The sequence below is a fragment of the Neovison vison genome, chromosome 6, assembly GCF_020171115.1.
Source record: "Neovison vison isolate M4711 chromosome 6, ASM_NN_V1, whole genome shotgun sequence".
Taxonomy (NCBI): Eukaryota; Metazoa; Chordata; class Mammalia; order Carnivora; family Mustelidae; genus Neogale; species Neogale vison.
This window is the reverse complement of record NC_058096.1, coordinates 6,027,569-6,052,214: the sequence shown is the minus strand read 5'-3', so window position 1 is coordinate 6,052,214 and position 24,646 is coordinate 6,027,569. Positions and strand designations below refer to the sequence as shown.

The window sequence follows — 24,646 nt, the reverse complement described above, 5'->3', positions numbered from 1 at the left end:
AGGGTCACCTCTTGCTTACACGTCAGGATCACTTGCTCGGGGAAAACCAGCCACCATGTCCCGCCGACGCCCACACAGCACTGCAGAGGGGCCCTGTGGTAGGAACTGAGTCCAGTGAGTAAGCTTCAGAGAAGATCAAACCTTCAGACAGCTGCCAACTCCAGCCACTGTGTGCAACCTTGTGAGCCACAAATCACCTAGCCAATCAGCCCTCCGAGTCCTAATCCATCAGAACATGAATACAAGTTCGCTGTTTTGGGGGGGGTTTTTAAGATTTTATTGATTTATTTAACAGACAGAGATCACAAGTAGGCAGAGAGGCAGGCAGAGAGGGAGGAAGGGAAGCAGGCTCCCCACCAAGCAGAGAGCCCGATCCGAGGCTCGATCTGAGGACCCCGGGACCACGACCCAAGCTGAAGGCAGAGGCTTTAACCCACTGAGTCACCCAGGTGCCCCACAAGTTCGCTGTTTTAAGGAGCTAAGTTTCAGGATGATCTGTTACACAGCAACAGAGAACGAGTACAAAGAGGGGGCATCTTTAAATAATGGCCACCATCGGCACTACACGAGCCCTGTGCATATGGTAAGGTATAGGAACAGCATAGTTAAGAGTGTGAAGATGCCAAACAAAGGAGAACATGCCAGATGTGTCTGGGACACATGGCAGTAACAGATGAGAGAAGAAGAAAGTGCCCCAAAATGCCCTGAAGTGTATTTCTGGTGTTGATTAACAGGAGAAAATAAAGAGTTATTGTGGGATGCTGAGCAAACAGAGCTCCTCCTTTAGGTGTCAAACTGGGGAAGGAGTCAGTGCCAAGGCCAATCTGGGGCAGATTCAACAGAGAAGGCTTCACAACAGAGCAGCTTTTCCAAATATAAATTCCATTTTACATTTGAGTTGTGCTAACACTGTCAGAAGAATATAAAAGTTCCAATTTCCTAAAGAATTTTAATTTTTTTAAAATTTTATTTATTTGACAGAGGGAGAGAGAGCCCAAGAGGGAGGAGCTGCAGGCAGAGGGAGAGGGAGAAGCAGGGTCCCCGCCAAGCAGTGAGCCTGATGTGGGGCTTGATCCCAGGACCCTGGAATCACGACCTGAGCTGAAGGCATACACTCAACCGAGTCAACTTGCCAGATGCCCCCAAGACTTTTAATTTTTTTTTTTAAGATTTTACTTATTTATTTGACAGACAGAGATAAGATAGGGGGGCCGCAGGGGAAGCGGGCTCCCTGCTGAGCAGAGAGCCCAATGCAGGGCCTGATCGCAGGGCTTGATCCCAGGATCATGACTTAAGCTGAAGGCAGAGGCTTAACCCACTTGAGCCACCCAGGTGCCCCTTAATTTCCAAATATGGACAGAAACACCTCTATAAAAAGTGTAAAAAGATGTTTTTAAAGATATACTTCTCTTACCTCTTTTTTAGGCTTATTTTCTTTCTTTCTCTTTCGTCTCCGCTTTGGAGGAGATACATTTTCAGGAGACATTTCATCCTCTGAACTACTGCAAAAGCGGGAAACGCGCCGACGCGCTGACGTCCGCAGAGGAGGCTGCAGATTGATGCCCGCATCGGCAGTCCAATCAGAGTATCGAGAGGACGAGTCACTGGGAAAGGAAAAGAGTGGAAGTTGCAGGGAACCAGAATCTAAGCCCTGACAGCAAACCAGTCACATCACATTAAGAGAAGAGATGTAGTGGGAAGGAAGGAAGGGTCATGGGAAAATTTAACTCGAACACTCTGCCTTCACCATCAGCAAATACGGAAATAACCAGGGATCATGCGAAAGAGAGAAACCTGCACTGATGCTGGAAATCAGGAAAGGATGTGAGCCTGAGGAATGATTTTGAAGTATAATACATCGGAGACACTGTGGAACACAACATTTAGAGCCAACCAACGATCCCCTTTCAGAAGATGGAGTGTAGTTATGAAAACAGGAGAGATCACACAGAACCGTAAGAGCAGGCCCTCCTCCCACCCCAAGTGAGAGGGGGCTCAGGAATAGACTAGAAACTTTAACTGGAATGAAAAACCATCTGTGCACAGACCAAGAAGCCCAAGAAAAACACAACACAACAAATAGAAAGCTGTAAGTGGTCAGAGCTTCTTGCCAAGAGGGGGACCGTTACTTGATATGACAGAAGATTCGTGAGAGGAACTCGTAGCCCACCCTGGAACAGAAGCAGAGTCCAACAGGAAACTAGATCCAGAAAATGAGCCCCTGCCCAGTGCCAGCTTCAGAAAATACAGAAAAGGATGACAAAGGACTCTACTGGGCCATCACTGGCCAACCACATACCTCTCAGGCTCAATAAAACATACTCACACTAACACACACATTTCTAAGAGCTGTTTATTACAAAAAGAGTTATTTAGAAAAAATTCAAGAGTACCTGCTTTGTATAATAAAATTCAAGAAAAGCTGAATTAAAAGATAATAATTATAGAGACAGAAAGCATAAGAGTGGTTGCCAGAGGACGGGGATGGGAGGTGGAGAATCACTGTTTAATAGGTATACAGTTTCAGTTATGCATCGAGCTCCAGAGAGTGTGTGCAAGACAGTATGAACGTACTTAACACTACTGAAACATACACTTAACAATAGTATTAAGATAGTTAAATTTTATTGTCTGTTTCATAATTAAAAATGAATTTAAAAAAATAAAATAGACAAGTGTTCTAAAAATTACTTCTCATAATGGAATAAGAGAAGTCAAGAAAGAAAACGGAGTACAGTAGGTGGTCTAGGCCAGGTGGTCTAGAACAGGACCAATGGAAATAGAAAGAAGATACTTTCAGTCCTATTTGGCAGAGGCACCTTCCTACATGTGGTGATAGATATGTTCATGAAAAGAGAAAGAGGTCCATGTTTCTGGCTTGAGCATCTGTCAAAGGTGAAGCTGACATTTATTTACCAAGAGAAGGAACAGATGTTAACATCTCGATCCAATGAAATTTCGATACCAAAACTAAATACAAGGTCAACACATGCAGAACTAATACTAGACAGAATGATGGTGTTACCACACACACTTTGGATACTACTCATTAGAAACGCAGCTCAAGACTGGACTGAGTTGGAGTACACACACCCCCGTCCTGCCCGCTCAAATGTTTACAGTCAAAAATACCTAAAATATTTTCTACAGATAAAGCTGTTAATCCGGTTTTCTTCTCCTTTTAAATGTACTAAAAAGTCAGTTGTCCCGGAGATGTGAGCGCTTACGTCTCGGATGCCATCCGTGCCCCCGCCACGGCATCCAGGCCTACTACTGAAGTGCGGAAAAGATGGGAATAGGGACGAGCAGGTACCTTGAACTCGCGCTGTCACTCTCACTCCTCCGATCACTCCTCCATTCTTCCTCTTCAGAAGAACAAGAGCCTTCACTCTGATCACAGGAAGTCTCCTATTGGCCGAGGTCGGGGGGCGGGGGAGAGATGTAGATAAAATAAAACTCCTGATTTTGGAGATTAAACAATACAAGTCAAGAAAAACTGTACTTTGTCCTGATCATCTTGGGCCATCGGGCAAGAAAAGAGTTAGATGGACTTAAAAAAACAAGAAGTAAATGTTCTTACTATATTCTTTTTCTTATCAAGCATAAGGCATCAGAGTCTAAGACTTCACACTACTACTGCTGATACAGCCAGCCCTTCTGAGTGAAGCTCGTAAAAAGTCAATGTAGATGTCCTCCGTATTTTGCTGGACTTAGGCCACCGTGACAGGTACGCAACCGGCTCTCACCGTTCCCCTCTCACCCCCATGACGGACGTTGTGCATCTTTCCATATGACCTAGAGATATTCTTTGATGAGGTGTCAGGCATTTTGCTAATTCTTAAACTGGATTGTTTGTTTTCTCATGAATGTGTTTTAAGAATTCATGGTATGTTTTAAATACAAGTCCTTTATCAGATAGCAGTTCTACAAATATCTTCCCCCAGTCAATAGGACTGGGAGTCCTATTTTCATTGCGTTTTCATTCTCTTAATGGTATCTTTCCCAGAGAAGATTTTAATTTCAATGAACTCTAGCCTGTCACGTTTTTCTCTATCAGATTGTGCTTCTGGTATTTTATCTAAAAAGTCACTGCCATCGCCAACGTCCCCTATATTTTACTGTATGTTATCTTCTAGAAATTTCCATTTTGCATTATATTGTTTATGATCCATTTTGAGTTAATTTTTATGAGAAGTCTCTGTCTAGATTTTTTTTTTTTTTAGCATGTGGATATCCAGTCATTCCAATAGCATTTGTTGAAAAATTATGTTTTATCCACTGAGTGGTATTTGCTCCTTTGTCAAACGCTACTTGATGATCTGTGTATTAGTCTATTTTCGGTTTCCCTATTCTGTTCCACTCAACTATTGTCTATGCTTTCACTATCTCACATTGTTTTAAAAATTACAGATTTATACTAACTCTTAATGTCAGGTAGTGTCAGTCCTCCAACTACTTTCTTCAGTATCCTAGGTCTTTTACCTCTGCAAGTAAACTTTAGAATCAATCACTCTGCCAACACCCACAAAATTAACTTGGGATTTTGATCGGGATGGTGTTAAATCTACAGATCAATCTGTGAAGAAAAGACATCTAACAACAACAAACAGCAACAGGGTCTCTCCCTCATTGACTATGGAAATACAAAACACAACATGGCCACTCGGGAAAGTCTGGAAGTCTCTTACAAAGCTGTCCAACAGGGCCTTATCATTCGATGCAATAAACATGCTCCTTGGTATTTACCCAAATGCATTAAAAATAGTCCATACAAAACCAGAATGTGTAAGTTTGTAACAGCTATATTCCTAACTGTCAAAACTTAGAAGCAGCCAGCATGTCCTTCAGTAGGTAAATATATAAACTGTGGTAAATTCAGACAACCGAATATTATTCAGTTCTAAAAAGAAATGAAACATCAAGCCACAAAAAGTTGTAGAGGAAACTTAAACCTCTTTTACTAGAAAGTAGCCAATCTGAAAAGGCTCCATACTGTATAACCCAACTATATGGCATTCTGGAAAAGTCTATGGAAACAGTAAAAAGATTAATGGTTGCCAGTGGCTCAGGAGGAGGGAGAGAAGAGTTAAGTATAGCCCAGTGGGGTTTTAGGGCAGTGAAACTGTTCTGTCTGATGCTGTTATGGGAGATACTGATATGGCAGACAATGCATTTGTCAAAACCCACAGAACTATACAACACACATGCTATCCCTAATGTAAACCAGGGAATTCACCTCACCAGTTAAAGCAAATCCAGCGCACTAATTCAAGACATTACTAATAGAAAAGACTGTGTGAAGGGAAGAGAGTATATAGGAATTCACTGTACTCATTGTGTAATTTTTCTGTAAACCTAAAACTGCTCCAAAACAGTCCTTTAAAAAAAAAAATTTTTTTTTAATTTATTTCACAGCAATCACAAGTAGGCAGAGAGGCAGGCAGAAAGGCAGAGGGGGAAGCAGGCTCCCTGTTGAGCAGAGAGCCTGATGTGGGACTCAATCCCATGACCTGAGCCAAAGGCAGAGGCTTTAACCCACTGAGCCACCCAGGTGTACCCCCCCTTTTTTTAAAGGGAAGAGAGGGGAACAAACAACTTTTTGATCATCACAGCACCAATGGTTGTGATCCACTTTAAGTTCTGGTCATGAGTCCCAGGCAGGTACTTTTAAACTGAGACAGGACCTTTTCCTGTAACAGCATTTACTTTAGGAGCTTTGATAACAGACAATGAAAATGTCAGTAAGATCCAAAACTCAAAGGGCAAAATATCAAGTTAATATCTACTTTTGGGTGCGTGCAGGTGGCTCAGTTGCTTAAGCCTCTGCCTTTGGCTCAGGTCATGATCTCAGGGTCTGGGGATCAAGCTTTGCTCAGTAGGAGTCTGCTTCTACCTCTGTGCTCTCCCCTTCTCTCAAATAAATAAAATCTTAAAAAAAAAAAACCCTACTTTTGTTTACTTCATTTGAATAGGCAAAAATTCTACAAACTGTTTCTCAACACTATTCCAGGAGTACATTCTAGGCCTAGCACAACAGAACTACTAAATGGAATGTGCTTCGCATGCTCAAATCAACTTTTTCTTAAACTCTTGAAAGCTACTACCTCGAAACCACACACCCTATGAAATGTCTTATATGTGTTATCCCAACTCTCCAAACACCTGTTAACATAGGCAGAATTAAGAACAAAGAAAATTAAGAAATTAAGAACTAAGAAAATAAGAATTAAGAAAACTAACAACACTAAGTTTCAGAGATTCTGATTTAACTTGCCTATCAAGGTGGCATAATCTACTTGAAACTTTGAGGGACTTTTCTTTAAAAAAAAAAAAAAGTCCTAAGATTACACAAGCTTCAACCCCACAAAACTTATATCCACCGTGCCTCTGAGTGTTTTGCTGTCTCCCAGACCCTATACATTACTAGCTCTTCATCTATAGGAACACCCAAGTGTAAGAAAAGTAAAAATAAATAAGCCTGGGGTCACAGGATGATAAGTACAGGAACTAGAATTAAAAATCTGGCTAACTTTCCTACCATGGGTGCTTTCCAAACCAAAATGGAATGGACCAACATGCATATACATAATGCCACAATCTCTATCCTACTGCCATACACATTTACACACACACTCTCATCTCCACCCAGCCACAAGAGCCCCCACCTCACCCCCACCCCCCTAAAACAACATAAGTGAATGAATTCATATCGAGGCAAGTAAAACCAAGGACACCAAACCACAAAATCATGATTTTAAAAGGTCAAGTGGTTTTAACATTCCACATTATCTATGCTTTCATTAGTTTAAAAAGTTCCTCATTACTTAAAAACACACCAAATTAATAAAGACAAAAATTCTAAGACTGATACCAGTGATGATTTAAAAAGAAAAAAAAAAAATCTATAATCAATCCTGGTATTTCAAAAAGAATATAAGAAAATAAGCATTAGTTGATATCCCCTTAGCAAAATACGGTATGTATGTATACTGTAGACACCTAAAATAAAGCATCTTTCTTAACGTGACAATGGCAGACTTGTGTCCACCAACAGGAATGCAGGCCCATGTCTCCTAGCGCTGCGCTGGAAGAACTGAGGAATGCCGTTAGACCAGAGAAATCCATAAGAGGCACAAAACTTAGGAGTGAAACTAGGTATCCGTGCAAAGGAGAAGATACCTGAAAACCTCAGAAAATTCAATGATAAAATTAACCCAAAAATTCAGGAACACAGCAGAATGTGTAAAAAATTAAATCTGCTGAAATCAGAAACCTTCACCTATGCCAAATAATAACTGCTTAGAGGCCATAATGGCAGAAAACACCCAGCACCTTACAAATTACAGACAACTATATATCCCTAGTTATAAAGGATTTTTTTTTAAGATTTTATTTTTATTTATTTCTCTGACAGAGAGAGGGGCAGCCGAGAGAGAGAGCATAAGCAGGGGGAACAGCAGAGGGAGAGGAAGAAGCAGATTCTCCACAGAGCAGGCAGCCTGAGGCAGGGCTCGATCCCAGGACCCCAGGATCATGACCTGAGTCAAAGGCAGGAGCTTAATGACTAAGCCACCCAGGTGCCCCAGTTATAAAGAACTTAAAAAAATTAAGGCAGGGGAATGTGCTTGGGTGGCTCAGTTGGTTAACCGTCCGACTCTTGACTCTTGATTTCGGCTCAGGTCATGGTCCCAGGGTTTTGAGACCAAGCCCTGCATTAGGCTCCATACTGGGCAAGGAGCCTGCTTAAGATTCGTTATCTCCCTCTGTCTCGCCCCCCGCCCCCCGAAAAGATAAAAATTACGGTTCAGGGCAGGGTGAGGAGAGGCCAAAAACATGATAGAAAAGTGACCAAAAGACATAAATACACGGAGCATGAAGATTTAAAAAAAAAACACTCTAAATATATGAAGAAATGTTCAACAACTTCACACATAATATGAAAAAGTCAAAATAAAACTTTCTGTGAAATAAACCAAAGACAAAAGAACAAATATTGCACAATTCCACTTACAGAAGTCCCTAGAATAGGCAAATTTATAGAGAGACAGAAAGTAGAAGGCAGGCTACCAGGGATGGAGAAGGGAAATAAGAGTCAGTGGTTAATGAATACAGAATGTCTAAGATGAGAGAGTGCTAGAAACATACAGTGGTAATGGCCGCACACATCATAAATGTAGTTAATGCCAATGAACTGTATGCAGAAAAATAGTTAAAATGATGAATTTTATATTTTACCAAACTAAAAGAACAGCCAAAACATTAAAATAAAACTATACTAGGACACCATCTCTCACCCACTAAATTGGTAAAAATTATCAAGTATAACATACTCTGTGGGCTAATGGATAGGGAAACAGGCACTCCTAAGTGCCACTGGTAGAAATGCCAAGTTGGAACCCTCCTTCAGCAGGAATTTTTTTTATCACTCTCTCATACAACTCACAGACATCTATCTTTGGACCTGGCAATCCCATTCCCAGAAATGTACTTCCAAATTGCATCTCCGACAGGACAAAACTACATACAAAGACAAAAAGATTATTCACTGTAACACTATTTATGACAAAAACAACAGAAATGTCCTAAATGTCCATACGTGAGAAAGTGGTAAACTGTTACAATCACGTGTGATGCAACTCTTAAAAAACAGGGAGAAGATATTTAAGAACCGATATGGAATGGGTTCAAGAATATTTTAAGTGAAAAAAGTCAAGAGCAAAAGGGGATCTATAGTATGCTCTATCTTGTGTACAAAAGGAGAAACAATAAAATGCACAGGTATGAAAAACACAGTAAGCATAAACCAGAAACTAGTGAGGATAGGTGGGCATGTTTATCGTAACTGTCCAAAACTATTAAGAAAGGGTTAAAACATGTTCAATTCACTATAAGAAGAAACTAATGTAAAAACAGTCTCATCACATAAAACAACGTCAGATCAATTAAAAGGCTGGGGATAACAGCAGCTAGCATGATTGGATATTAGACACTATTTTAAACACTTCACAATCAAGTAAGTTCTCACATCTTTGAGGAATGCATGCTAACACTGACTGCTTTTACAGATCTGGCCAGAGTACATAAAAGGTTAAACAATTTGTCTGAGTGGAAGAATTTAGATTTAATCTCAAACACTAACTGAACTACTACTGTAATGCTCTGTAACAGAATTAAATGAATAGTCTGTCCATCCATATGGAACACTTCAAACACCAAAACGTTACTGTTTAGAAAATATTAACATCTTATTATTAAATTTTAAAGACTCTACAAAAATACTGGCTTCCCCCCAAAAAATAAAAAAAAAAAGACCACTAATTCTACAGCATTCCTCAAAGTCAAGCAAAGGGGTTAAAGAAAAGGCTTAGATATGACAGCAAAAGCACCAGCAACTAAGTTAGAAAAAAAATCAACTGGATTTTCTCAAACTTCATAAAACTTTTGTGCTTCAAAGGAAACCAACCATCCAATAAGTGAGACGTCAGCACTCTGAACGGAGTATGTATACACCCTGTATCTGCAAGGACTCCCATCCAGAATAAAAACCTTTTATGGCAATAACAAAAAAAGACAACCAAACTGAAAAACAGGCAACAGATTTGCACAGACAAGAAATAAGCATATGTTCCACATCACTAATCATTAGGGAAATGCAAATCAAAACCAGCGAGCTAGCCCTTCACTCCCGCTAGGATGGCTAAAACCAACAGTACAGACAATGCCAAGTGCTGATAAGGATGTGGTGAGACTGGAATCCTCACACATTACTGATGGAAATATAAAACAGTACAGCTGCTTTGGAAAACATTTTAGCAATTCCTCAAAAGATAAAAACATAGAGTTACCACATGACCCAGCAAACTGACTCCTAGATAACCAAATGAAATGAAAGCCTAGGGCGCCTGGGTGGCTCAGTGGGTTAAGCCGCTGCCTTCGGCTCAGGTCATGATCTCGGGGTCCTGGGATCGAGTCCCGCATCGGGCTCTCTGCTCAGCAGGGAGCCTGCTTCCTCCTCCTTCTCTCTCTACCTGCCTCTCTGCCTACTTGTAATCTCTCTCTGTCAAATAAATAAATAAAATCTTTAAAAAAAAAAAAGAAATGAAAACCTATATTCAATCAAAAACCTGTTAGTAAGCTGCATTATTCATAACAGCCAAAAACAAGTATGGATACATGCCACACAGGGATCAACCTTGGAAACCTTATGCTAAGCGAAAAAAGCCAGTCACAAAATCGTATTGTATGATTCCATTCATATAAAATGCCCAGAATAGGCCAATCAATCCATATAGACAGAAAGTGGTTGCCCAGAGCTGAGTGAGGTGGGCTGGGAAGTAACTGCAAATGAGTGTAAGATTTCGTTTTAGAGGCAATGAAAATATTTTGAAGTTAAATAGTAGTGATGACAGGATAATTCTGTTAATACACTAGAGATACTGGATTATACAACACCGGTATGGTAAATATCTCAGCAAAACTGTTAAAAATTCTTAGACTCTTGGCAGATACAATGGAAAGAATTAAGACAAATTACTGAACATTATTTTATATAATTTAAAGTTACAAAACTCACATGTCTCATAGAGCTTGAAGATTCATTTCCAGAAGATAAGTCAAGCCGGCCAAGATTTCTTCTACCGTAATTTGGATATTTGCGCCTGCACGTCCTCTGCCTAGACTGTGACAGCAAAACCACCGAGTCAGACTGAAACATAAACATGCAAATGGAAATCAACACCCAAATGAGTACAAGCATCAGTAAGATGGGCATTCTTTCAAATTCCAAAAGGAATTTAAGGCAAAAATAAAAAATAATAACACTTCAAATACACACACACACACACACACACACACACACACAGAGTTAAATTAAACTTGGCATTTTTACTTAGAAGACATGGTTTGCCATTAAGAATGTAACAACAACAATAACCCAAAACAGATACCTCTTAAAATACGTATCTTAGAAGTGAAAATATATATTCGTATATTATCATGCTGTCACCAACATTAAGGAACACAAGTATAGAGAAATATCTGAAATAATCCTCAAATATTAATCCTGCCTATTTCCAGATTTTAAATTTTTAGAGGACTTTTTTTCAGTACTTTTCAGCTCTGCTTGAATTTTTGAAATGTCATATTTTGTCAAAACAAAATAATTAAATAATCTTTAAAAATCATCCAAATAAAACAGACTGATTTAAAGGGTGGAGGGAGCCTGCTATTCATCAAACACCCAAGTTGTATGAGAAATCACTCAAAACACATTTTCCTTGACTGACAAATTAGTTTTCACATTAGTGCCTTCTGTGTGATAATGACTGGTGTCTTATCATTTCAATACATCACTGGCTTTTTTTTTTTTTTAAGATTTTATTTATTTATCTGATAGAGAGACAGACAGCAAGAAAGGGAACACAAGAGGGAGAAGCAGGCTTCCTGCTGAGCAAGGAGCCCAATGCGGGGCCTGATCCCAGGACCCCGGGATCATGACCTGACCTGAAAGCAGACGCTTAATGACTGAGCCATCCAGGCGCCCCCAAAATATATTTCCTTAATAAGAAGTTTGAGGGAATCTACCTAATAACCCTACAAAGAAGTGTAGGCCCAAGATAGAAAAGAGAATGCAAGTAACAAAAGAAAACCCTAGAATTTCACTCGGGAAGAGAAAGCTGAAGGGTCGAAAGGTAGGCAAAACACTAACAGATTAAACTAATTAAATTAGGCTCACAGAAAATTGCAATTCAGAGCCTTCTATGTGTGGGAGAACTCTCCAGGCTTTGGCTATTCGATCAAAGGGTACTGCCGTGCCCTATCAGTAAACCGCATTAGAACAGTAATCCAAAGGAACTACAGCCCCATCCTTGCTTGGATTAAGGCAATACAGGCTTGACAGTGGCCCTAGCAGTTTACCAAAAGCAAACATAAATCTTCTCTAGGGGAAGAAATATCCTAGACTTCAAATAATCTCCAACATTTAACATTCAATCAAACCACAGATAACAAAGAAAATGCGATGGTGAAAAATGAGAAAAAAAAAATCAACAAGCAATGGGAACAGGGGAACAAGATATTAAAATAATGAAATTATCAGACATGGATTTTTAAAGTAAGTATGGCTGATTTTTAAGAAATTAAAATAATGAGAACTTTAGCAGAAAACTGGAAGCTCTAAAAAGGGACTGTATAAAAATTCTGAACTGAGAAAAACAGTAACTAAAACTAAAAACACAATGGGTTTAACACCAGATTACACACAGCTAAACAGAACTAACAAAAGTAAAACAGAGGTCAGGAAAAAAGTTCAGAAAAGCAGCAGCCTAACGGAAGAGAATCAAGCAGTAAAAGTTTAATACACATGTAACTCAATGTCACGAGGAGGGAAACATGCTATGCAAGCACTAGCCAAAGGAAAGCTAGCAGAGCTGTATGAAGAATCTGGAGAATAAAACATTATTAGAAATAAGGGGTGAAAATTCACAATGAGAAAAGGTTCAATTCAGTAGGGAAAAAGGAAATTCTAAAGGTGTATGTACCAAATAATAGAGCGGCAAACCACATAAAGAAAAACAAGTAGAAAGAGAGAAATGTACAAACATAATGAAATTTTCACACATACCTCACTACAGGTAGAAGCGCACTCACTCTGAAATGCCACAGGGCATAAACTACCAAATGGAAGATACACATATCCTATAATCCAAAAATTTCACTCCAAGGCATATACTTAAAAGAAATACACAGATACCAAGAGATATATACAAAATGTTGAAAGAAGAATTATGACTGATATTCAAACATGAAAACAACCCAAATGTCCTTCAAGAGCAGACTAAATAATACCAGCATAGTCATCAAAGGAATACTATACAGCAATGAAAACAGAAGGACTTCACCTACTCACCACTATACAGGTAAATCTCATCTAGCCAAATGACTAACCCAGATAAAAAAGACTGCATACTGTAGGATTCCACTTAGTGTTTCTTGACATTTTTGCAACATTGTACCCCCTACAGGAAACTATGAACTTTTTCCTAATTTGCTCCCCCACAAAATGTAATGTCACAGATCTGTATGGTCAGTGTTTACACACTGTATCTAAGCAGGCTTAGTACGTAAGATGGTTAAGTTATAAAGCTTAGACTTTTTACTCAATATAGGATTAAGAATCATTATTTCTGAATTAGAGATTAAACTGAAAATTTTAAAGCACTTCACATTTAACTATTTCTTAAATTTTAATATATTTTAATTGCACAGACTATATCAATATAACCAAATTAGAAAATTATAAATACATAAGGAACAGCAATGTAATCAAATTTTTAAAAATCTTCCAAAATTTACTCTTCCAGCAAAAGCAGAACTGAAAAAATTTATTAGTTTCTTGAAAATGATTTTAGTGAATTTAACTTTCAATTTTTTTCATGAGAAAACATCCTAACTCAGGCCAAAGATACTCATTCAGTCAATGCTTTTTCTTTTCAGTCTGACGCTCTCCCAACTGACCTATTCCGGCCGCCCAACACTTTTTCTTTTCAATATTCGACATAGTTAAATCACTTTTAAGTTAAAGACAAAAACTATTTTTACTTCATTCTCAAAGCCAAGTCATACAAAATTATCAAGGATCAAGCTGAAACGACAAGGCAGGTCATGGCAGCCAGGCCTGCACAGGCCATCGGTCATGACGTACCCTCAAGACTGAGTGGTGAAAACACAACCACTTTCCAACAAAGTTCTGTAGCACTGATCTTGCAAACACTGTGCATCTACCATGAATCAATGTTAATGCTGCTCATGTGATGTTCATGAAAATCAAAAGAGAAACTAAGAATGAGATTAACGAATGAGATTTTCTCCAGCAGGATGAGCACTTTGAAGGGTCACAAACCATTGTTAACATCTAAGATTTCTTTTTTTAGTTGATCGTCTGGATAAACTTCAGCAAGAGATAAAGCTAACCAGCAGTTTTAGAAGTCAAGTAGCTGGCTAGCTGTAGAAGTCAGTGAGTGGGAATGGACTTGAAATGTTTGCAATGAGCCCGTAACATTCTAGCTCACAAGCAGAGTGATTATCAAAGAGTAGTTCCTAGAATCCTTCAGGAATGTTAGGCAACTTCCTTCCCTCATTTCTCCTTTCCTAACAGCCGTACAACCTCATGTCTACTATTTTAAAATCCTGAACAGAAGACCTTGAGCAAGAAATATTCTACATCAGGCAAAAGTTACTAATAGTCTCACTGATCCCCCCAAAAAAAGTATAAATTCAGTTTTATTTCTAGTTATTGGATTTAAGAATTTAAGTTACCTTTTGTGTGAGCTGGAGAGTCTTCCTTTTTCTTCCTATTATATAAAGATTTCTTTCCTCTTCACCTTTCTCTATTCTGAAATCTTCCAATTTCCTACAAATACAAGTATCCAGTATATTGGTTAGTGAACTGATAAAGTAAACAATATAAAGAGGAAAAAAAATAATCATTATGATTTTGGTCATCAAAATTAATACAGAAAATTTCTAAAGTTATAAAAAAAATCAAGCTATACTTTGTTAGAAATTTAATATAAATTAGAAATTTAATATAAATATAATCTCAGAGGTAGCTAGGAGGTCCTAAGATTCTGTTTATTTATTTGACAGAGAGCGCGAGCACAAACGTGAGCACAAGGGAGCCTGACGTGGGCCTCGATCCCAGGACCCTGGTATTATGACCTGAGCACAAGGCAGATGCTTAAGGGACTGAGCCACCCAGGTATCCCCTATGTTTCATGTTTAAGACAGAAATAATTATTTATATTTTCATTGACCCAATACAGCCAACTCATACTGGATCTTTCATTATTAGCTACTCAAAATCTTCGTATGAATTTTCCAAGATTGCAATTCCTTACTCTAAAGAAATAAAAGAAGAATCCTCCTCTAAATTTATTCAAACTGCATGTTTTATAATCTGTACAAAATCAGAATAGCACTGTTACTAGTACTTCTAATCATGTCTCTCTCCCAACTCACATGATACAGAAGATTAATCTGTGACCGATTTCAAAGCAAGGGACCTTCCACCATGAGAAAGGTACCAAAGTTCATTTTCCTTTTCTATGGTTAGAGAATTCAAGTGACTAAAAGTCCTTTTTCTCTAATTTGAACATTGTTGAAAACATAGGGCTTTGTGTTTGTGTTCACTTTAAAACCCCACCTGGGCCAGTTTCACAACTGGCATATCGGCCATGCTCCAAGATGTAAGCAAATGCTCCGAAACAGAATATGCACAAATGCCCTAAGGTAAAAACTGATTTCTACAGAAACTGCATTTTCCTCAGGATACATCTGCAGCCCACGCTCAGTATACAGCAGAGCAACACTCTATCTATAGAGCAACTCTAAATCAGACTCCGTCCTTCAAAAGCTGTCTGTTTCACCAATTTCATGTGTATTAAAGAACTATATACGGTTTTTCACTCACAGCCGAATGGAATTCTACTTCATTGCTTCCCTTTGTTTTGAAAATGAAATACTACATACACTTCATTCTCAATCAATAATAAAGCAAAGGAACATTCTAGGCCTTCCTGAGTATCATCTTCAACTCTATACAATTCCACGGTTAAAGGAGATGGTCCATTAAGAAAAAAGACAAAGATGACAGGATGGACAGAATTAGCATGAAAAGAATGAGAAGAGTTTCTACTATTACTGAATTAAGACAAATCACGTGCCTGAGTTCCAGCTCCAACCAGAACCGTGTCTACTGCGAAGCAATACTATGCACTCATCGTTCTGCACACCGGGGCCATTAATTGTCTTATGCTTTCACCTATTACCTAAATTTTTCACAACAGACACATACTACTTTTATAGTTGGGAAACAAAACTTTAATTTTTTTTGATCCTCATCAAATGCCACCCTAAGTGAAGTTATGTAAAATTCTCATTGCTCCCGCTAGAAGGACTGTTATCCAGAGCACTGACCATTACTCCATCAATCAGCATCTCCTTTACAAAATCTCACGTGTGTTTTAGAACACAGTACTACAGTAAGCTGCACTCTTCCTTGGGAAAATTTCATTATAGCAGACAGCTAGTTGATGCAAAAACTCCATTCTCCTTTTCTTCCTTCAAAACAGAATCTGTTTTGGGCGCCTGGGTGGCTCAGTGGGTTAAAGCCTCTGCCTTCGGCTCAGGTCATGATCTCAGGGTCCTGGGATCAAGGCCCGCATCGGGCTCTCTGCTCAGCGGGGAGCCTGCTTCCTCCTCTCTCTCTGCCTGCCTCTCTGCCTACTTGTGATCTCTGTCAAATAAATAAATAAAAATCTTTAAAAAAAAAAAATTGCCATTTTAAAAAAAAAAACACAATCTGTTTTTATCGTGGCTCTTTGTTGTTCTAAATACAAACGATCACCTAGCCTCCTCCATAGCTAAGTATGTCCATATGACAACATTCTTATCAATGAGTTATGAACAGAAAAATGAGATGTGCAACCATTAAGGCTGCTTAAATGAAGTCCCTCAATAAGGAAAGTCCTTTTTGTCTCTGTCTTTCTTCTCTTTTCTGGCCTACATCTCTACCACCATAACAAATGCAGATATGTGATGGCTACTACATAAGGTCCAGCTATCTTAGACTTTGAGGTGACTTTAAGCCTGGAAGCCATACTATAAGATGGAGATCAGAAACAGCCTGAGTCCCTGATTAACCAGGGAACCATGGTTCCATCCCAAAACTATTTCCAGTCTTCAATGTTACGAGAATAAATATATGCCTGTTTAAGGAATTATTCTTCAGGTCTTTCAATCCTGGTACCTGTCTGCTTCCCTTATTTATGACAACAAAAAGTATCCCAAGATGACACTTTTGGTTCTGATGACTATGCAACTCAGACACAATTTTAAGGCTTAATTACAGCATAGTACATACATGATAGTGATTTTCTGTATTTCTCATCCCAATTCTAGATTTTGCTTTTCATTATTTTACTGTATATTTGTAAACATTCGTATTTACCATACAATATGTCAGTACTACATTCCTCCACCAATCACTGAAACTCTTCTGCCTAAACACATGAAGCACATACCTTTACAAAATTATCTTCTAAGTATTAGTTATTAGGAGACATAAAAGAATACTGAACATTTCAGATTATCGGTGAAAAGGAACATTTGCCACCTCTGTTTCATTAACTAAAAAAACTCAACAAGTCACACCTCAGTAGCAAAAAAACACCCTACTGCCCAGACTATAATTATAAAATTATTTCCCACTATAAAAAAAACCAGGCTACTGCAAAAATGATTCCACATCCAGGATAAGAAATTTACACGATGAACCTGTACCACCTTGCCAGGCCTGAGAGCAAGGGCGCTACAGAAGGGTATTATCATCATTCGAAAGGACTCAGAAGGCACCTTGAAGAGACTCCTCCTGGCCAGAGATAGAGAAACTTAATAAAAGGTTATCAGAAATGAGCTAAATCATAGCAGTGTGATTTATACAGTGAAGAACACAAGCACAAATTGGTCGGTCCTGGGGGTAGAAGGGAGTAAATCTTTAGTTTGAAGGTAAATAAAGCAAAATAAGCATATATCTTGTCTTTTTTATACAAACTTTCCCACTAGATGATCGAACAGTACATTTGGGTAAATTTCTTTTTTAGATATACCCACTGTAACAAATAAAGACTTAACAGAGTTGAGCCATCACTGTTTTTTGTGGGTTTTTTTGTTTTGTTTTGTTTTTGTTTTTAAAGATTTTATTTATTTATTTGACAGAGAGAGATCACAAGTAGACAGAGAGGCAGGCAGAGAGAGAGAGAGAGGAGGAAGCAGACTCCCTGCTAAGCAGAGAGACCGATGTGGGACTCGATCCCAGGACCCCGAGATCATGACCCGAGCTGAAGGCAGCGGCTTAACCCACTGAGCCACCCAGGCGCCCGAGCCATCACGGTTTCATGGCCCCAGTGAGTTAATGAACCTAGCCAGTGAGCACCAATACCTGCCATCATCACAGAAAGAGTATACACATACGTGTCTTTTGACAAAATTATGCCACTGAAGAAACAGTCTTGCAAAAAACTGAAAACATGACATCAAACAACTGGAAATTTAAACGCTGACTGGACATTTGGTTCTACCGAGGTATTATTTTATAAAGGTACGATAATGGCCCTGCGGTATCTGAAGACAATTCCTTATCTTTTAGAATTACAGAGACATAGTTATAAACAAAAATATACACCTGATATTTACTTCAAAATAACACTGAACGGATAAAAGTGGGTGTTTGTAAAGATGGAACAGGAATGGTTAAGAAAAAATATACCACAGTAAAACTTAGAAAACAATTTCAACATTTTCCTACCCCAATTAAAATAGACTCCAATCCATTACTAAAATATATTTATATGATTATTTATACCACTAATGCAGTACAAAACCTGTAAATAACCATATAGATATATTTCTGTAGAAAGAAACAATATTAATAGATATCCTAAAACAAACCTAAATATGCCTAGTGGTACCTCTGGTACAACCACTCTTCGCTTCCAAGCCTGCAGGTCACGTTCTGTGGCAATCTGACTGCGAGGAGCGTTCTGATGCATCTGACGAACACCTTCCACTTGTCCGCTACGACGCAGACCAATATTTGGAGGGGACTGGATGTCTAAGCTCAGTCTTCTAAAACCTGCAGGAGAATTGTCAAAACTGATTCCAAAACAAATTTTAATCTAATATGTATTTTACACAAAACAGGCATATACATACAGTCCTCCTAATAGCATACAAACCAAAAATACAAATCCAAAATCTTTGGAAGAAGAATCACAATGTAACTGAGATCAAAATACAGAATACAGAACAAACATGAACTTCAACTTCCATTTTTACTAGACTCCTTAAAATCTTTTATGGTATTTTCTACGATAATGCCGTATTTGCCATCCTAAAGGCTCTGCCTTCTTCAAACCTGTACACTAAAAACACATCTTTCTGGAAAATTTAGCATTGCAGCATAGTCTCCTCAAACTGTAGCGGCTTTATAACAAGAGCTCAAACACGAACATCACTTGTGACTTTAAGAGATAATCTGAGCCACTCAGGCAGGTAAGCTGCCAGAGTGGATATGAAAACTTCCCAAAACGCAGAGTGGGGAAAGCTGGCAGCACTTGAACTGGAGCTGAGAGGGTGGAGGACAGGACAATGCGGACAGCAGCGAGCCCCACGCCTGTGCAGAGCTGATCAGGTGGGCAGAGGAGACAGGGCAACCCCTCGTGAGTGGAGGTCAGCAAGATGAAGAATGGAGACCAACGTGGTGGCAGGTGTCACAGATCAAGTGCCTGTTCTCTTAAAATCCCAGAAGAAGGGGCTTCTGCTATTAATGCAACAGAGAAACTGGGGCTATATCCTTGTCTGCAGGAGGCTATAAAATTCTACTCCAACTCTGCCAGCTTTTCTGGGCCAGGGCAAAACCCACATGACTGAACAAAAACCCCGAGTCCTTCTAGGTACAGCATTCTGTTTACCAATCAAATGTGAACCAACTTGCATTGCACCACACTTCATCTACTGAAGAGAACGTTCTATAACTCTATTTTTTTTTTTTTTTTTTTTTACGTAGGCTCCATATCCAGTATGGAGCCCAACGTGGGGCTTGAACTCATAACCCTGAGACCAAGACCCAAGCTGGTATCAAGAGTTGGGACGCTTAACCGACTGAGCACCCTCAGGACCCCTAAAAGGCCCCTATTAATCCAAATACCTGTATTAAAATATACCGATATTTAAGAAACACATTTTGAATTAAGAACCAAGAATAAATTATAAATTTAACTGCTCAAGTTATAGTATTATTCTCCAACAATGTGAAGAAACAGGTTATTTATATCACTTGCAAATACCAAGTCTGAGAAATAACTGAAATCGTCATAAACAGATTAATCACAAAGAACAGTTATTCCACACACTAGAGTACTATGAAGCCATAAAAAAGGATGAGGAAGTGCTGTGAATGAATATGGACTGATTGCCAGAATATATTGTCAAGGTGGAAAAAAAAGGGCAGAGAAGAACACAGCATCAACTTGCAGTATTCCTGCCCAAAATACTTAACCTGTCTGTTGGGAGAATTTGCTTTTTCTTTTCTGTAGACACGTGGAAACACAGGTCAAGGAAAGATACAGAAATTCGGGGCCAAGTACCCTGCACAGTATGACATGGCAGGGATGACCTCTGTGGCACTTGAGGCTTCCCTCATCTCCCACAGGCACTTCCTTTCCCCAGAGTTTCCATCTGCATAATCACGGTCAGCACCCCTCCATTACTCCCACTACTGAAGTAACTAATACTATATTCTAAGGTCAAGAACCTCACCCTGAAAACTCACTTCAAGCCTTCTGGTTCCATAAGAAACACATCATGCTCTACGCAACTAATTTTTTTTTTTTTTTTTTTTAATTAAAAGCATTTAAAGGGAAACCTAGAATTGTATCCTTTTAAAAAAAAAATTCTTAACTCATTTAATACAATTTTGAAAATACTCTTGTTTTAGAGCAAAAAAGTTTTAATAGACTTTCAAAGTACTTGAAAATCAAGTGTCCATTTGCCAGTACATCAACTTCACGCCTAATGAAGTTACCTTAAGGTTACTAAAGTTAGAAAAATACACTTATAATTTTTCACACCTCATGTACCTAAAAAATGACTTCGTTTACTCTTTGATTTCAGCATATTAAGACAAAACACTTCTCATACATCTTACCTCTTCGGGGGGTTTCTTCTCCACTTGGAAGTCCACTTGGAAGAGCGTCCTGATCGGCCCCCATTCTCTGATCCTGCTGCTGCTGCAACTGTCTAATCATTCCATCAAGAACACTGGACTCTGGGCTCCGCTCACCACTATCATTGGTTTGCAGGCTTATAATCTGTTCAATTACCTCTCCGTCACCTGTACAATCACAGCCGTAACACAAAATTATAATAAACATGAATAGGAAAACAAACCTTCAATAGACTAAAATTAAAATTATATTAGCAATGATCAAATTTCTTTAAAAAAACATAAATGACTGGGGTGCTTGAGCAGCTCAGCTGGTTGGGCATCAGCCTTCAGCTCAGGTCCCGATCCCGGGGTCCAGGGATCGAGCCCCACATCAGGCTCCCAGCTCAGCACAGAGCCTGCTCCTCCCTCTCCCCTCAGCTCATGAGTGAGCGTGTGCTTGCAAATAAATAAAATCTTTAAAAAAATAATGAATAAGCAATAAAAAATATTCTATATATTCATAAATAATTGGATCAGAGAAAAGATTCAAAGCAAACAAAACCCTTCCTATATACCAACCACCACAAAAACCTCAAGAGCCTCTGAAACCCCTGAAGTGAGCACATGGGAACATGTGAGAGTTTCAGTGGAAGCTTTATTTTGCTGCTTCACACTAACACTCCCCTTGCCTCACCTAAGATACACTTCATTAACTCTTATTTCTCAAAGTCTCTGACAAGACCAGAGCAACAATGTATGATTTCTGATGTAGAGGAAAGCAGAGGTATTTCTCCTCTACTCTCTTAAGAAAGAAACAAAAGTGTAATACTCTTCAACCAACTACAGCTGTACCTCTTGCCATCCAAGGGTCTTGAGGGAGGTACGCACACATACCTCTGGATTAAGCTTAAGTTACTCTGTTTCTTAGGTATGCTTTTAGCCTAGCCAGTACCCAAAGTACAAAATCAGATTTTTTTTAAAGTGCCTTTGCTTCTTCATTTTTGAAATAACAGGTTCGGTCAACATTAGTGGATAAAAAGTGTTACATGGCTGTGGGGTCTGGAAAATTATCTAAATGCTAACTTTTTCGGGGCACCTGGGTGGCTCAGTGGGTTAAAGCCTCTGCCTTCGGCTCAGGTCATGATCCCAGGGTCCTGGGATCGAGCCCCGTATTGGGCTCTCTGCTTAGCGGGAAGCCTGCTTCTTCCCCTCTATCTGCCTGCCTCTCTGCCTACCTGTGATCTCTGTCCGTCAAATAAAGAAAATCTTTAAATGAATAAATAAATAAATAAATGCTAACTTTTTCATGCAAACAATTCCTGACATAGCCTCCCATATAAAATGCATCTTCTTTGAACATAACATAGGATACAGACCACACCCCGAGCAACTTACAAGGAGAACCCTAACAGACTGAAATTGATAGGGTATTAGCAAAAAGAATGCAAAATATAAACTAGCCACCACAGTAACAGATACAGAAACTAAAAAATGTCATGTACTAATTTCAGGAAAAAAATATTTGCATTCTACTATCTGAGTTAAATTCCCTTATATCTATGGATAACATCTCCATTTTACCATGGCAATCAGTGAAGAACTTACAAGAGCTAAATGTCCTAATCTATCTTAAAATCACGAATTTTTTTTTTAAATTTTCAAAAAATGAGCTAAGAAAGCAAAAAGTGGAACCCTAATCTAAAATGTTAAGAAGGTTTTAATTAGAACTGGGAATAAAAAAAGATTCCTAAGACCACAAATGGAACCAAAGGGAAAACAGTAGAAAAGGACACCTCTAGTCCTCCCCATCCCTGCATGATCCCAGGGTCCTAGAGTCGAGCCTCGGGCTCCCTGCACAGTGGAAAGCCTGCTTTTCCCTCATCCACTCCCCCTGCTTGTGTTCCTTCTCTCACTGTGTCTTTCTCTGCCAAATCAATAAATAAAATCTTAAATAAATAAATAAAATGCAGGACTGAACATCACAGAAGACTGAATTGCACAGAAATCTCAAGAGATACACACTAAAGTTGAATGATTCTTTGACTAAATAATGGTATGTGCACACACTGGGTAAAACTCCACCATACTAAGGAGAAAAACATGAAAAGGTAGTTTCCCAAAAAATTTCCAGCGCTCTCACAGAAGTGGAAATAGTCCGTGTTCGCACTAGCCAGAACAGATAAACTTTGGAATATACAGCAGAATTGTTTAATGCATACTTCCAATTCTAAAACTCAGAACAGTTAAAAATATGTGTTTAAGGCAATGAAGAATGCGGTGACCGCGAGTGGTGCGGCGCCAGAAGTTCCATGCACCACCGCCTCCGTAACACCAGTGCAATTGTCAACACTTTTAAAAAAGTAAATAATATTTCCATATTATTACAAAAATAGTTACGACCTTAAAGACTCCATAAAAAAGGTCATGGATAAAACCACAGATCTGCAAACCCACACACTGATAATTCCTGTCCTGCCATTAGAAATAAGTAAGACCAACAGAAGACATTAGAAGAGATAATATGAAATACTAAAAGGTAATCAATTTCACACAAGGCAGGAAAAAAAAAAGGACAGAAAAGGATAAAGAGAAAAAAAGAGCAAAATGGTAGAGAATTAACCCTGACGATACTAATAATTTTATTAACCGTAAATGGTCTCCATTTTCCAATTAACAAATAGGTTGTTGAACTGGATTGGTGCCTACACGAAATTTGTTTTAATATGAAGACACAAATCGGTTACAAAAACTGAGAAGCTACACCATGACAATACTCATCAAAACTGGGTGGACTGGCACATAAACACAAAATAAAGAAAAAGTCTTCAAAAGAAAGAATAATACCAAGAAAAAAAGAGGAAAAATTCATAATGATAGAAGAATTCACTCAGAGGGTAATCTGAAATGTGTCTGCACCTAAAAACAGAACTTTAAGTGATGTCTGGGTGGCTGAGTTGGTTAAGCGGCTGCCTTTGGCTCAGGTCAGGATCCAAGGGTCCTGGGATCAAGCCCTGCCTCAGGCTCCTGTTCAGTGGACAGCCTGCTTCTCCCTCTCCCTCTGTCTGATGCTCTGCCTACTGTACTATCTAGCAAACAAATAGACAAAATCTTTTTTTTTTTTTTTAAGATTTTATTTGTTTGACAGAGATCACAAGTAGGCGAGAGAGGGAAGGGAAGGAGGAGGCTCCACGCTGAGCAGAGAGCCTGACCCAGGGCTCGATCCCAGGACCCTGAGATCATGACCCAAGCTGAAAGCAAAGACGTTAACCCACTGAACCACCCAGGCACCCCTCAAATAAACAAAATCTTAAAAAAATAAAAAATTTTTTAAAACTTTAAAATAGGGGCGCCTGGGTGGCTCAGTGGGTTAAGGCCTCTGCCTTCGGCTCAGGTCATGATCTCAGGGTCCTGGGATCGAGCCCCATATCGGGCTCTCTGCTCAGCAAGGAGCCTGCTTCTTCCTCTCTCTCTGCCTGCCTCTCTGCCTACTTGTGATCTCTGTCTGTCAAATTTAAAAAAAAAAAAAACTTTAAAATACATAAAGCAAAAACTAATAGAACCAAAGAAGGACATAAGATAAACCCACATGTAGTTTGGGGTTATTATAAGGAATGATGAAGTATCAGAGTGGGGAAAAGCCAACTGTCCTTCAGCTGTTAATGAATAAATAAGGGTATACACATACCATAGTTCACTAACAAACAGGAAAAAAAAAAAACAACTGATTTGTCCAACAAAAATGAATCTCCAAAGCACCATGCTAAGAAGCCAGACACAAAAGATTTAATATTATACAATTCCATTTATACAAAATTCCTCAAAGAGACAAAATAAAAGTGACAAAACAGAATAGTCATTACAAGTGACCTGGAGAAGATTCCA

The 24,646-nt window shown here is 38.9% G+C and overlaps 1 protein-coding gene across 2 annotated transcripts in view; it reads right to left on the bottom strand.

The window, feature by feature from the left end:
- BRWD1 (bromodomain and WD repeat domain containing 1) overlaps positions 1-24,646 on the bottom strand; it is a 111,103-nt gene that overhangs the window by 36,051 nt on the left and 50,406 nt on the right. Inside the window, exons 18-23 of one of the 2 annotated variants that reach the window (XM_044250915.1) lie at positions 20,765-20,950; positions 18,508-18,691; positions 14,317-14,410; positions 10,574-10,705; positions 3,314-3,408; positions 1,415-1,604 (exon numbers count right to left, since the gene is read on the bottom strand). In XM_044250915.1, the coding sequence (XP_044106850.1) occupies positions 1,415-1,604; positions 3,314-3,408; positions 10,574-10,705; positions 14,317-14,410; positions 18,508-18,691; positions 20,765-20,950 (881 nt within the window). The remainder of the gene's footprint in view (positions 1-1,414; positions 1,605-3,313; positions 3,409-10,573; positions 10,706-14,316; positions 14,411-18,507; positions 18,692-20,764; positions 20,951-24,646) is intronic. The other variant, XM_044250916.1, reaches the window with a different exon arrangement.